This window comes from Aquila chrysaetos, chromosome 9, assembly GCF_900496995.4.
Source record: "Aquila chrysaetos chrysaetos chromosome 9, bAquChr1.4, whole genome shotgun sequence".
Classification (NCBI taxonomy): domain Eukaryota; kingdom Metazoa; phylum Chordata; class Aves; order Accipitriformes; family Accipitridae; genus Aquila; species Aquila chrysaetos.
In genome coordinates this window covers 1,963,509-1,975,883 of record NC_044012.1, presented here as the reverse complement: position 1 = coordinate 1,975,883, position 12,375 = coordinate 1,963,509, and the positions used below count along the sequence as shown (strand labels likewise).

Sequence of the window (12,375 nt, the reverse complement as noted above, 5' to 3'; positions counted from 1 at the left end):
AATACAGACGTTATTAGTGGGGCTTCGTACATGGTATGATTACAGTGTCCACATCACTAAGCTAGGTCAGAAGACTCTTCCTGGGCCATAGTGGAGGAGAAGAGTACGTAAACATGCAGTCGACACTAACTGCCCATAGGACCTAACAGGTCCATAGGGCAATGAAGCATCTGGGCTGAGAAAGTCCAGCCTGGCCGGGCCTGGGGGCTGCGGGTCTGAGACGCTTTGCTTAGGGCAGCAAGGACGGCAGATGGCTTGCCCTCCCCAGCAAAGAAGCACATGGCTCCTGGCAGATCACCTCTCAGTATGGGGCTTCAGCTTTCCAAACTGCTAGTCCCAGCGGCCCCAAACGCGTCGCTTCGTAGTCAAGCAGATAGGCTGCGAGCTCATGTTGATTCCCAAAGGGGATCTTGTTGGCAAAGGTGGCACGTACAAAGAAGGGCGCTTCTGGGGTTTTCCTCAAGCTGCGCCTTAAGCGAATGTCAAGGGAGACTTCCTAGACACAGGACAAACACCTTGCCAGCCACGCTAGTACATAAAGAAGTTTGCTGAGGCAGTCCTTCTGGTGTGTCACCCAAAAGGTCACCCAGCTCTCTGCGCATACATCCTCCACTCTTTCAAGTGCTTTTCCGTAACACGTGCATCGCTCAGAGGCATTTATTGTAGGGAAACAAAGGTAATGTCAATACTTTGTTTTTCAAGGCTGTTCTCAAGCTAAGGGCTTCAGATACGACCATTGGCTAGTAAAACTTCACAATCACCAAGTAAGATGAACTAATATTATGCAAACAGGAAGATGAAGAAGAATAGAAGTGACTTGTCCAAGACAAGAATACCTCCTCCATTTCGCAACATCCACCCCAGGGTTCTGCCCCATCCACGTTCTTCCATTACAGCTTTATTATTCCAAGCTGAGACCCATCTGTCATGCTCCAAGCTCTCATACAGGGTTATAAATTACCAGATTTTTATCCACCCAATTACTCCAGTAGGTACTTGTTTAAGTGGTTCAGGGTGTACTTCACTAATACTTCAAGTATTTCTAAAATGGAGGATTACTACCCAATGATCTCATTTTGTCCATCACATGAAGAGTCACTTAAAAAACAGAGAGCGGCAAATTGCTTCTGAAGATAAAAGAAACAATGCAGCTTGGTCCTGACCTCAGGCTCCCTTTGCTTACAGTCCAAGCTGGCCACCAGCCCCACACTCCAGCTAATTTCCTTCTTTGAAAAACAATCACATTTTGAAGCCCAGTAATGTGCCAACAGTTTCCAGTAAACCCTATAAATATCACATCTCGGCAGCCATCCAGAGAGAAGCTGATTGTGGGGATGGGCCTGAGCTTTGCTGATAGAGAACCGGAAGGGAATTTGAAATGACAAGCTTGAGCAAACTAATCTGTTGCTCTCACACCCAGCTAGCTGTATCCTGGTGGAGAGGCTATCACCGGGACCGGCTGCGTGACCTGTACGGACCACCCCGAAATTCAGACTGTTCTTGCGAAGCTCCCGAATTTGCTCGCTCTTATCCCCACACATCCCGCCTTAGCTGTCGCAGCAGCCGGCCGTGCTCCTGCGCTGCCCCAAAGACCGCTGAAAACAGAGGGGCAGGCAGAAGTTTGGGAGCTGCCAAAGACCATCTCTGACTCACACCCCGATGAGGACACTCAAGGCAGCAATCACTTGGCTCAGCCAGTGTTGCCTCCCGGTGGCACAATGGCCTTTCAGTTTGGGGAGATTTTATCTGGAAGCCCTCTGGTCGCATTTCAAGCACGCAGGATTGCCAGCCCGGCAGCACGCTTGAAAAAAATCAAAACAGATTTTTAAAAGAGGCAGAGAGGGTTTAAAGCTAACCTGTGTTGACACGCAGAGAACAGCAAACACGGGAGAGCCTGCACATGGAGAGAAAAAGCTGCAGAAACAAACACACCGAGGGAGTCTGCCTAAAACCGCAGGCAAGTACCAGGGATGCACACAGCATGTTGGACATCTGAGCTGGAGACTGGACGAAACGGGGGAGCCAGAAACATTTTAAAGCCTATGTACTCTAGTGATAGAAATGGAGAAGAAATGCTGTTTAGGGAGACACGTGTATTTCAGTGTTTTAGATTTCTACTGCACCTATTGTGCCAGGATTTGAAAGCTCTTCCAAACCCGAGCTAATCACACTTTATTAAGATCCTTGTATTAAGGATTAATATGAATTAATACATATTTTAATCAGTTGTTAGAGTCTAACAGATACTCTAGATATCAAATCATTTAATACCTCCTACTGCTGCTCTTGTAACTATCTAATGTGTTTATTTCTGTCACATACTTGTGTCATCTCTCCAGCATTTATGATCTTCTTTTGGAAGTGGACCCATAAGATAAAATGTTGCTGCTAACTAATTAAGCTCCACAGCATCTTTGCAAATATTTAAGTGCTAAAGAGATAGCCCAATTTCATCCATCGAAACGGCTTTTCATACATAGGATTCCAAATTAGCTATAATCTGGACAGACCAGTGGAAAACACAGCTGTGCTCTGGATGAAAGATAAACAATATGTTGTCACGACTGCTGCTTTTTGCTCCAAATATGCCAGTCCTGTTGGAGTGAAAAAAATCTTTTTTGCTATAATCTTAACTACTGCATTTATCCACGGTATTGTTGCTCATTAGCAACCTAAGACACATGAATGCTGCAGTATAACAAAATGGCTCGAGTCATTTGAATCATCTCCTTGCTTTAATTCCCATGTTCAGGACACTCCTGGTTTTTTCAGCTAGCTCAGCAGTGACAGGAAATCTTGGCCTAACTTCAGCTCCTGGTGTTTTTGAACAGCTCTCCCCTGCAGCTTCTACACTTTTAGATTATTTCAGCATTTAGCACAGGCTGAATGACTTCCCCAAAGCATGATAGAAACAGCTTGGCACACATAAAAGACTCGCACTTCTCACATAAGTACAAAGCTGGCTAAAGCTAAAGAACATGTATAGATTATGCTCCAAGTCATACCGCTAACCTATAAACCTTGTCTCAGTAGGGCTTAACATGCTCTTAAGCTGGCTAAACCTGTTGACACTAGCTTAAAACATATCCGATTGTGTTGAAGTACACGACAGTGACGGACCCTGAGTGCTGTAAGGTGTCATTCAACACTGGAAGATCGTCACTGATCGTCTTCAGATGCCTCAAACACATGAACTATCTTCCTCACCCAGACGTGTATCAAGTCTCCAGGCATAGCAGGGGACTGCAATGCCTGCAGGACGGCACCAGCCCCGGGGCTGGCATTGACGTGAAACTGGAGTCACACAGAGACAAAGCCGTGCTGGCAGTGAGGGTCGGTTTTCCTGTCTTGGCCCCGTGGAGATCCCCATTCCTCACTCCGGTGAGCTCAGGTTTTGCTCGGACAGACCTGTTTTGCTCCACCATGTGCACCAAGATCCAATATCCATGCAGGGATTTGTAAAGTATTTACTGACTGCATACAGGGAGGTTAAAACTGTCTCCAGCCTTATGCAAGAAGTGCATTTTGAGAGAAAATCTGCAAGAGAAAAGTGCCTTTAATCTGTACGTAAGATGGGGATAATTACTTCATGGTAATCAGTCTGAGTTGTTAATGGATCTGGGGAACCTCTCTTACTCTTACATGGAGTCCCCTCATTTCCCTGAATGCGTACGCAGGACTGGGCTGCAAGGGCAGGGTTTGCTACATTCTCTGTTCCAAAAAAAGATGATATTATCTATACAGGTGTTTGGGCATTATTGTCTGCATGAAGATCCAGACCTCGCTGCCTCCGGGGCATGCTGCATTTTGTATTCTAGTTCAACAATCCTGCAGAAGGAGAGCTGGGAATAGCACTGGAAGAATGAGAGGGTGAGCAGGTGGTGTTGTGAGGAGTTTGCTAAAAGAGATCCCCCAGCGTACACAAAATTATTCCACGCTCAGAATGAGCGAACGGAGTGGACAAAGTCCAGGGTCATTACACTAATTGACACTTTACCTCCGGGAAGTCTCTGGAGATCCAATCAGGGCTGGATTGCGAGCGCAGGGTCCCAGGCACAGGTGTGGCCTGTGCTTCCTTCATTTAGTGTAATTGTGCCTTGGCAATCTGTTCCCATCTCCTCCCTAGCCAAACAACTCCAGTGTAACCTGCTCTGCCATTAACCCTGCCATGCCCTACGCTGAAATTCAGGTTTGGAAGAAGGAGGGTTTGTCTCACACGCTGCTTTCGGTGTTAGAGCTCTGGTTTAATCTTGCAGTCGTCAGTCTGTCACCTTCAGGTCTGCTAGCATCCTGAGCTGTAAGGAGAGGGAGAGGGCGATTCTCTACCATCATAAATACGCCCTCAAATAGATCAGAACCGGAGCAAATTAAAGAGCATTTTCAGCATTTTTTCAGATCTAGATCTTGATGTTTTATACCTCATCCTGATGATTCATATACGGGCACAGCACAGTATGTCTATCCTGGGAGTGACAGGACCATGTTATTATTGAGAGGAATGTAACAAAATGGGTATTACATAGCGTGCTTCACACAAACCTTACAGTGGGCTCTCAATAGCAGCTTTCAGATTTATAGCATGTTATACCAGACGCACATGAATTTATGGGAAGAGCATAAAACTTGGCTAAAGATTTGTATATTTTACTTCCTTCTCCACTGGAATTATTTTAATTAAAAACATTATTTTTAATTGTGAAATACACCCAGATTCAGGTAATTTGATTTTATCTGCTATCAGTGCTTTGAGGCTGCTCAGCACTGTAGTATCCAAGTCTTGATCTTGTCCTATTATTCAGTCTTCCTCAGTTCCTCTATTCTATCATCAAGTTTATTTGCAATTTAAAGTCTGCACAATACAGGAGACAGACAACAGGTTTGGGGCTCTGCTTCTGAAACATGGCGACTTGCAATTACTGGAGAGACTCACAGGGCCAAAGAAAAACAAACAAGGAATCAAAGAGAAGACTGAAGGGTGGCCTGTACCCCAATTCTCCTCTCTCGTCTAGCAGCATCTGTGGGCCCCAGATGCAAATGCCCCTGGAGGCGTGTGGGGCATGTGGCCAGCTAGCCACATGAATATTTGGGAGTATTGATGATGCCTCTCACTTGTCTGGATTCTCTAATGGTGTCCACAGCCTTCCTTGCAGCAAGGAGATGTGATCGTGCCGATCCTCTACCTGGTCACCTATTTTCATGGAAGCTGTAACTCCCCAACTCCCACAATCCTGCCTTTCCAGCACACTGCGAGCAACCACAGCGTTTAAATGGCAGAGGGGATAAAGGCAGACTGACTACGTAAAGCCTTAGTCTCTGCATGAACAGGCGACAGAAAATAATGACTATCTATCTGATCCTCCCGCTAGTTGCTTCAGTGGTATTTCTGAATCATAATTTATGCAATGGGCTCTTCAGGCTACTCTCTGAGGCTGTAGCACTGCCTGGACCTGTTTCTGAAGAAGATAATGTCCATTTCAAACAGCATTTTGCATTTTTGAAACTGGTTCATATGGCTTTTTACTTCAATATTCCTTTTTATACAGCATCATTCTAGTCTAGACAGTTACTCATCAAAATACCTGCAGGCTGTTGGTCTGCCACGATTAAGCACAAGTTACAGGTTGATCAGATGGTGTGCCACAACGCAGAGCACTGATCCTGGACTGGGTAAAGAGCAGCTATCGATCGAGACAAGTTTGTCTCCATTCTTAGTCCCCAGGCTAGCGACTGTCCTCTGCAGGTGTATTTTTCTTCAACCCTCTTCCCACCAGAGCTGGCTGCGTACCGGCTGTCACGCCTGCCTTGCATACTTCTGACACCCTTTCTGGGTCCAGCCCCTGCACGGTTGATGCTCGGTGTTTTTCACTGGCATGGCTGAGGCTCTTTATCCATAGCTCTCCACAGTTTCCACGGTTTTAGTGTTCCTCAATGGCACCTCTCCTGTGGCAGCAGCTAATTCACCCCTGCAATGCAGCTGGTACCATTTCCTTCTTTTTCAAGAAGATGAGGAGTCAGCATCTTCCCTGGGCAAGATTCTGGCTCTGTTATACACGTTTTTTTCCCCCTTTTGCACCTTCTGTCTTTTCCCCACAGCGAGGTTTCTGCCCTGATCAGTAAGGTGAGACTGGCAACTTCTCTATCAGATCCTTTCCCCTTTAGCTTCCCTTCAGGAGCTTCTTCCCTTCTTTTGTGGCTCCATAAGCAGTGCAATTACCTCTCTGATGATTTCCTGGATTTTCCATCTGCTCAAAATAGGCACTTGTGAGCTCTCTTGTTAATTAATGTGTTCTAAAATCATTATGTTCATCAACCAAGCCTTATCACTTCCATTTTTTTCCATAATAGTAAAATCTATTGCCCTAAGTAAAACAGAGGTAGGTATTTTGACGTTCAAAATTTAGTAAACTCCGTTTTGAACAGAGGCTAATCACTCAAAGCAGAAGTCGCTCCTAACCTGGAGTATCAACAAGGCGTGAGCATGCTGTACTTACTTGTTATTAAGGCTTTGCACCTCTGGCTCAAACTGACAGAATTTCAGAGATTTCTGTTATAAATTATTTTTGCAGCTTTGGAGTCTGACTCAAAACACTCTACTTCAGTCTGCATTAGGTATTTTGCTAACTGTATTTTAAGCTGTGCCAGCTTTTGCTATATATTGTTACTCGTGTTCTTCCTGACTGGCAACGAAGTATTTTAGTAAAGGCGTGTATAAACAGTAATCTGTGACTTGGGTAATAAAACTGACAACTGGTTGTGAAGATGTTACTAACAGATATTTTTACTCTATTTGTCACATATGGTTTGAATGGAGAAACAAGTTCCCTATGTGGTACTTAGCAGACACACAATATCCCAAACATAACAGAATTTAGTAAAGAAAAAGACCTATCAGATCTTTTAGTTCTGCATTCTGATAAATTTGGTAACAAGGGCATCCCACAGTTTGAGTGTTGTTTTACAAAGCAAAAACCCCTAGTAATTGCCTCTAGGGAGGAAACAAAATACTGCTTAGGCTTAGGGAAATGCTTCTGTTTTGTGTGCTGCCTAACACACTATCTTATTTATATTTTAAAGTTGAGAGCTATAAAAAAAGAAAGATCTTCTACCCCCACCTACACAGATCTAGTTAATCTCTTGGATGACAAAAGACACAAACAGTTCACTTCTCACTACACAAGGACCAGATAACAAGGTAACTCTTACTTATGTAAGTGCAGTTACATTACCATTTTTGGCAACTGAGCAAAAGATTACTTACCAGTAACCACACTTCTTTGAAATATATTGCCCATACATACCCTGCCATTGCAGGTGTTCTTATTACAAGCACCTCTCCAGATGCCAGTTTTGCCTCGTCAGTACCTGCAGGCATGTTCATGCCCTACCTCATCCTGCAGCCATAGAAATGTTGAGCTTGTCCTATGATGCCAAGCTTCTCTCAATGCCAGGACCCCAGAGTCCTGCAGTTCTCAGGAGAGTCCTCCTCTTTCCAGGAGAGAAGGGGATAAGAGCTTGGCAGTGAATGTATCTGATGTTAGCGCTGAGCATGTCAAGTCCTGAAGGTCAACTACAGGACAGGGATCTTGCTCCATTCAGTCTGTTGCTGTGATGATGTAAATGTGCCATCACCTGGGCAAGCTCAGGCAGTGTGAGAACTCATACCATGCATTTGGCACTGCTATGAATCCCAGCTAACAAAATGCGAAGTCTGTGAAGCTGTTGGATTGCTGGGGTGAAGTTCCAGTCTGGACTGAGAAACATCAGTAATTATCTTTCAAGAAGAAGGGGTAAACACAACTGTATCCCTTGGCAGAAGCTGGGGTGCAGGAGGCAGTCCGGCCAAAGAGATGGGCAATAGCAAGAAGAAACAGTCACAACCCTGTTGGGAGGGTCTGTTCCTAGAGTCAGACGTGGGTAGGGATGGATGCACAGCCTTACATGAAGGGGAACATAAGTGCAGGGTGCCATGTGGCTCAGAACTGCCAGATGTGTCCGCAACACGATGACAGGACCTGCCTGTAATTGCCTGACCAGTTTTTCCACTGCATGAAAAGTGCTCCTGTGGGAGATAAGCTTTTGCTGATATTGTTTCCAGGCAGGCTCCAGGAAATCCAGTGAACTGAGTCAGGAAGAGGAAGGACTTGTCCAGCTTCACCATGAAACCCAGGGAACTGAAAACTTTACGTGCTGTCTCTAGATTTTGAAGGACTTGCATCTTCAGTGATCCCTTTAGCAGCCAGTTCTCCAACGAAGATTGAAAAGGCTAATCCCCATGTTATGAGATGAACTGAAATTGTTGCCTTGAAAAAGTCTCTTAGCGTCATGCAGTACCTTGTGTGCACAATGTCACGACCCAAAGACATTTCAGATGAGACTGCCTGAGCACAAGCACTCTGCAAGTCAAGAGTGTTGCCACAGTTGACTGAGCTGACTGATTTCTAGGATGCCCTGGCTCTGAGGTCCCCTAGGATCCTAGAGGGAGCCCAAATATATAAGCAGTAAATCTCTCTGGAGGTGCGTGTGATGCCTGGCCTTCACACGCAGCAATGAAACCTCTTACCGGTGGATTTGCATGTGACCCCACTCCAAACTAATGCAAATCAAGAAATATGACAGATTATTAAAATCATTTTAGGGAGAAGAAAAGGCTGCACTAAAATAAGGAATAAATGAAATAAAAAATGAGCAAAAGCAGGCAGAGAGAACAGGGCATCGGTGCGCCGTGCTGCTCCTTCACAGCAGCAGAAAATCTAGTAAAATCCAGTATAGATTTAACAAAGCAAAGTGGTAAAAGTAAATTACATAAAAGAGGGAAAGGTACCAATAAATCAGGGGTGCAATGCAAATTTTTCTAAATGCTTTGGCAACATAACGACGCACCAGAGGAGCCAAGCTGGTGAAAGAGCTATATGATACACCCTGTTCCTCCAGGGCTGCAGGAGGGTGAACAGAGGAGCGTGGCCAACATGGACTGCGAACACGCACAAACCTCGGGCTGGAGCAGAAGCAATACGAGCACACCCAGCATGTACGGACAGACAGATGCACGCTTGGAGGAGAATGCTGGATTCCCTTCTGAGAAACATTAGTGTCGGGACTCCCAACAGGCTGTCTGCCAAGGGGGATAATTAAGCTAAATAAAAATACACAACAGTAACAGCTCCACAAATGAGGGTAATTTAATTACCACATTCGATATAGGAGACCCACTTCCCATGAGTTTTCCATTGTGACCAGAGAGGAGACAATAGCAACAGAACGTGCTGCAGAAAGGAAGATTCATTTACTAAAAAGAGGCTTTCTATTAGGGTCTGCATATTAAACAACATCACAGCTTTCCATAATCATGTCATAATCTTGCCATAAAATTCAATCAAAGCAACAGCTTGTGAATGTCCAAAAATCAATGGAACTGTATGAGGAATGATTGCAGATGTAACACTGGAATTTATTTCAATGCTCAATCCATGGTGGTGGTAAGGAACATCTAAATAACAGGGGAAGCAGGTGTCCTGCAAACACCTCTTAGGGAAGAGCTCTTCTCCCTCAAATTCAGAGGATACACAAAGAGTAGGCAAACTACAGTTCACTTGACACTACCCGTTTATTTGACTTTTGGAAAAACAGGCAATTTCTATCCCCTCATCTTCCTAAAATAAAATAGTTGTTAAACCAAACAGGGCATAGTCTCATCTGGAATCCCAACCCAGTAGCGTAGTTCCACTGAGCTGAATTTAAAATACAGGAGCTTCAGATTTGCTTTATTCATTAGTGCTGAAATGCAATAGAAAGCGAGAGCTAACATGCTGGGCTTCTGAAGAGCTTTATACACTGCGTAATGCACCTCTAGGGTGCTTGTCTGTTAAGTGAGAGAGAAGTGAAAATATTTTTCCTCCCCTTCTCTCTCTAGTGAAAACACTTAGTGGACAGCACAGGCTCGGTTCTTTTGAAAGTAATGGAGCGAGTGTATCCACTCAATTATTTAAAACAGTTGAGTAATTGCAGTCCTGTCAGCTCAGAAAACATCTCTCTGTTAAAGCTGCTGCACAAAACCATTTCTGTGCAGGTGGTCACAGTAGCACTAGTTTTCTCTTTATTTATTTCCACATTCTCCGAGCTGGAGCCACTGGCAAGGGATGAGGCTGCATGCCCCTGTTTGCAGCTACTTTTGCCACAGGGGTAAAACGCAGTCAGTAGAAGGAAGGAGGGAGGGAGGTGGGGACACCTTGGGAGCTTTTTGGAGGTGGCATGTTTATATGTGATGGCTGATGACTACATAAATCCTTACAGAAATCTCTCAGGGCATGGTGTGTGCCAGAGATAAGTATTATAATAGTAGGCTTATAGGAAAATGGATTCAGACAGCCAGGAGAGTCCAAGGATGGAACAGGATTGGGCAGAAAGTCCTCTTGCTAAAGACCCTCTGGAGAAGCTCCTTTAGCAGGGGCTAGGAGATTGGAAGGTTACCACATTTGCCTTCCACAGATTCCAGTGCACAGAGGAAAAACACTGCACGGTATGCAAAGATCACTAGACATTTCTTCCCTAGCCCCAAAACACACAGAGAATCACAGCTCCAATGCCTACGCTCACCAGCACCACTGCTTTATTCCACAGCTGCCCTGCTGTGTCCTCTCCCGTCCAACAGTGTGTGTTTTGCCTCCTTCATCAGGGGTTGTAGGACACAGAGCAAGAACGACCGGACTGATGAGTTGAGCCACGGACATGTGCACATCCATCTAACCTGACCATTTGAGAATGAAGGTTTGTTCCTTTCTTTTCACTACTCTTACCAGTAATGGCTTTCTGGGATAGTTTTCAAGCACATTGCAAGAAACAGCTACCAAGGCAAATGAATTATATAAAGCATACGCTGACAGTGCTGAGAGTTTTCACACCTTCATTAACTGGCTCACCTTAATGGGTACTTCTCTCCAGGGTCCATCCCCAGGTGGAAAAGCAGCGGCAGGGTAGTGTGCTCCTCCAGTGTATGTGTTGTCACTCCAGAGACATTCTGCCCAGGACAGAAATCAATGCCCTACAGTGAAGAGGAGAGAGGTCATCAAGGGTGCAGCAGGGGAGGGAGCAAAATTTTAGCTGATGCCACTTTCTTCAGCACCTTGTTCCAATATACCCACAAACCTCAGAATTATTTTAAACCGAGAGTCCACTTCAGTCTGCAAAATGGATTCTGATCTGACAGGGTAAAATAAGGTGACAATGTTGGCATTGCACTCACATAAAAGCTGAAGCAGCCTTATATTCTTGCCTTATAAAAAAGTAATCTCTATAAAATATTCATTAAAATGAAATGGCAAAACAAAAGACAAAGGGGTGAAACCATTTAATCATAAAAATTCTGCACGTGGAAAGTATCTTCTCTGTTTGATTTCTATGGCTTTGAAACTCACAGAGGGGATCAGATCACTTGGCAGTTCTGATCAAAAAGCAACAGTCCCGGGGGAAACATCCAGCCAAACCAAGGGGCATCACCCTGAGAGGCAATGCATACCTGCTAGCCTCCCTGAAAACTCAGCTTGCTAGCACCTGACACCAGACCTGAAGGATCTGTTTCACTGAACAGAGCAAATCCAGTTAAAGAAATGGGTGCATTTGTTGATCTGATTCATAGCAAGCTGGTACTGAGGCACCTGGGAATGACAGTGGGGCTGAAAGAACTGTATTAAGTCTGGAGACGTTCCTTTCACTAACATTCAAGTCTACGGGGTCAGAAGTTGGGATTTTCCCAGCAGTGGCAGTGGGTATGAAAGGGCACAAGTACTGGGACTCTCCCTTTGCTAGCAGCAACGGGTTAAAGTGCTCACTGGCCACGGAGGGACAGAGCGAGCAGCCTGCTCGCAGATCCAGAGCGGTGAGCTCTCTGCATCTGCCCTTGCACGCCTTGCCAGGCTGCGTCTCCCGAAGCCCAGCCGGTTATTAGCCAGGTGTCGAGCTCCCTAATCACCTAGAGCCTGGCCGGCAGTCTTGAGGGCTAACAGAACTCATTTAAGCCCTGGGAATAGCAAAAAATGCAAAGCACTAATTTCACTGAACAGCAAATAAAGCAGGGGGCCCCACAGACCAGCAAGGACTAGCACCAAATGGACTTGTTAAAGCTCAGTTTTACAATTCCAGCTAACATGCTGCGCTCCTTACAATACCTCAGAATGCCCCGAGACACGGACAGAGACATGGAGAGAAGGTAAATGGGAATATTTCAATGGAGGTGGGAAAGCAGCTTTAGCATTTGCTTATAAAACAAACAAACTGAAAAGGCTCTCTACAGATGTTGGTAGGATTTGATTGGCAAACAATTTTCTAAAAATATCCTCTGTTTTTAATGGACAGCTGGTCAGTGGAGCAGTTAATATTCTG

At 45.0% G+C, this 12,375-nt stretch overlaps 1 protein-coding gene across 11 annotated transcripts in view; it reads right to left on the bottom strand.

The window, feature by feature from the left end:
* The window catches only part of GALNS (galactosamine (N-acetyl)-6-sulfatase), a 51,972-nt gene that overhangs the window by 8,324 nt on the left and 31,273 nt on the right, over nucleotides 1-12,375 (bottom strand). For 4 of the 11 annotated variants that reach the window (XR_005933105.1, XR_005933104.1, XM_041125646.1 and 1 more), the window contains exon 12: nucleotides 10,917-11,038. Coding sequence is in view for 7 of the 11 variants with exons in the window: in XM_041125646.1 (XP_040981580.1) it covers nucleotides 10,917-11,038 (122 nt within the window). In the remaining 4 variants the exon portion in view is untranslated. Of the gene's footprint in view, nucleotides 1-1,653; nucleotides 1,802-1,856; nucleotides 2,050-3,985; nucleotides 4,296-8,718; nucleotides 9,113-10,916; nucleotides 11,039-12,375 lie in introns of those variants that run through there. The other 7 variants (XM_041125644.1, XM_041125645.1, XM_041125649.1 and 4 more) reach the window with 5 other exon arrangements.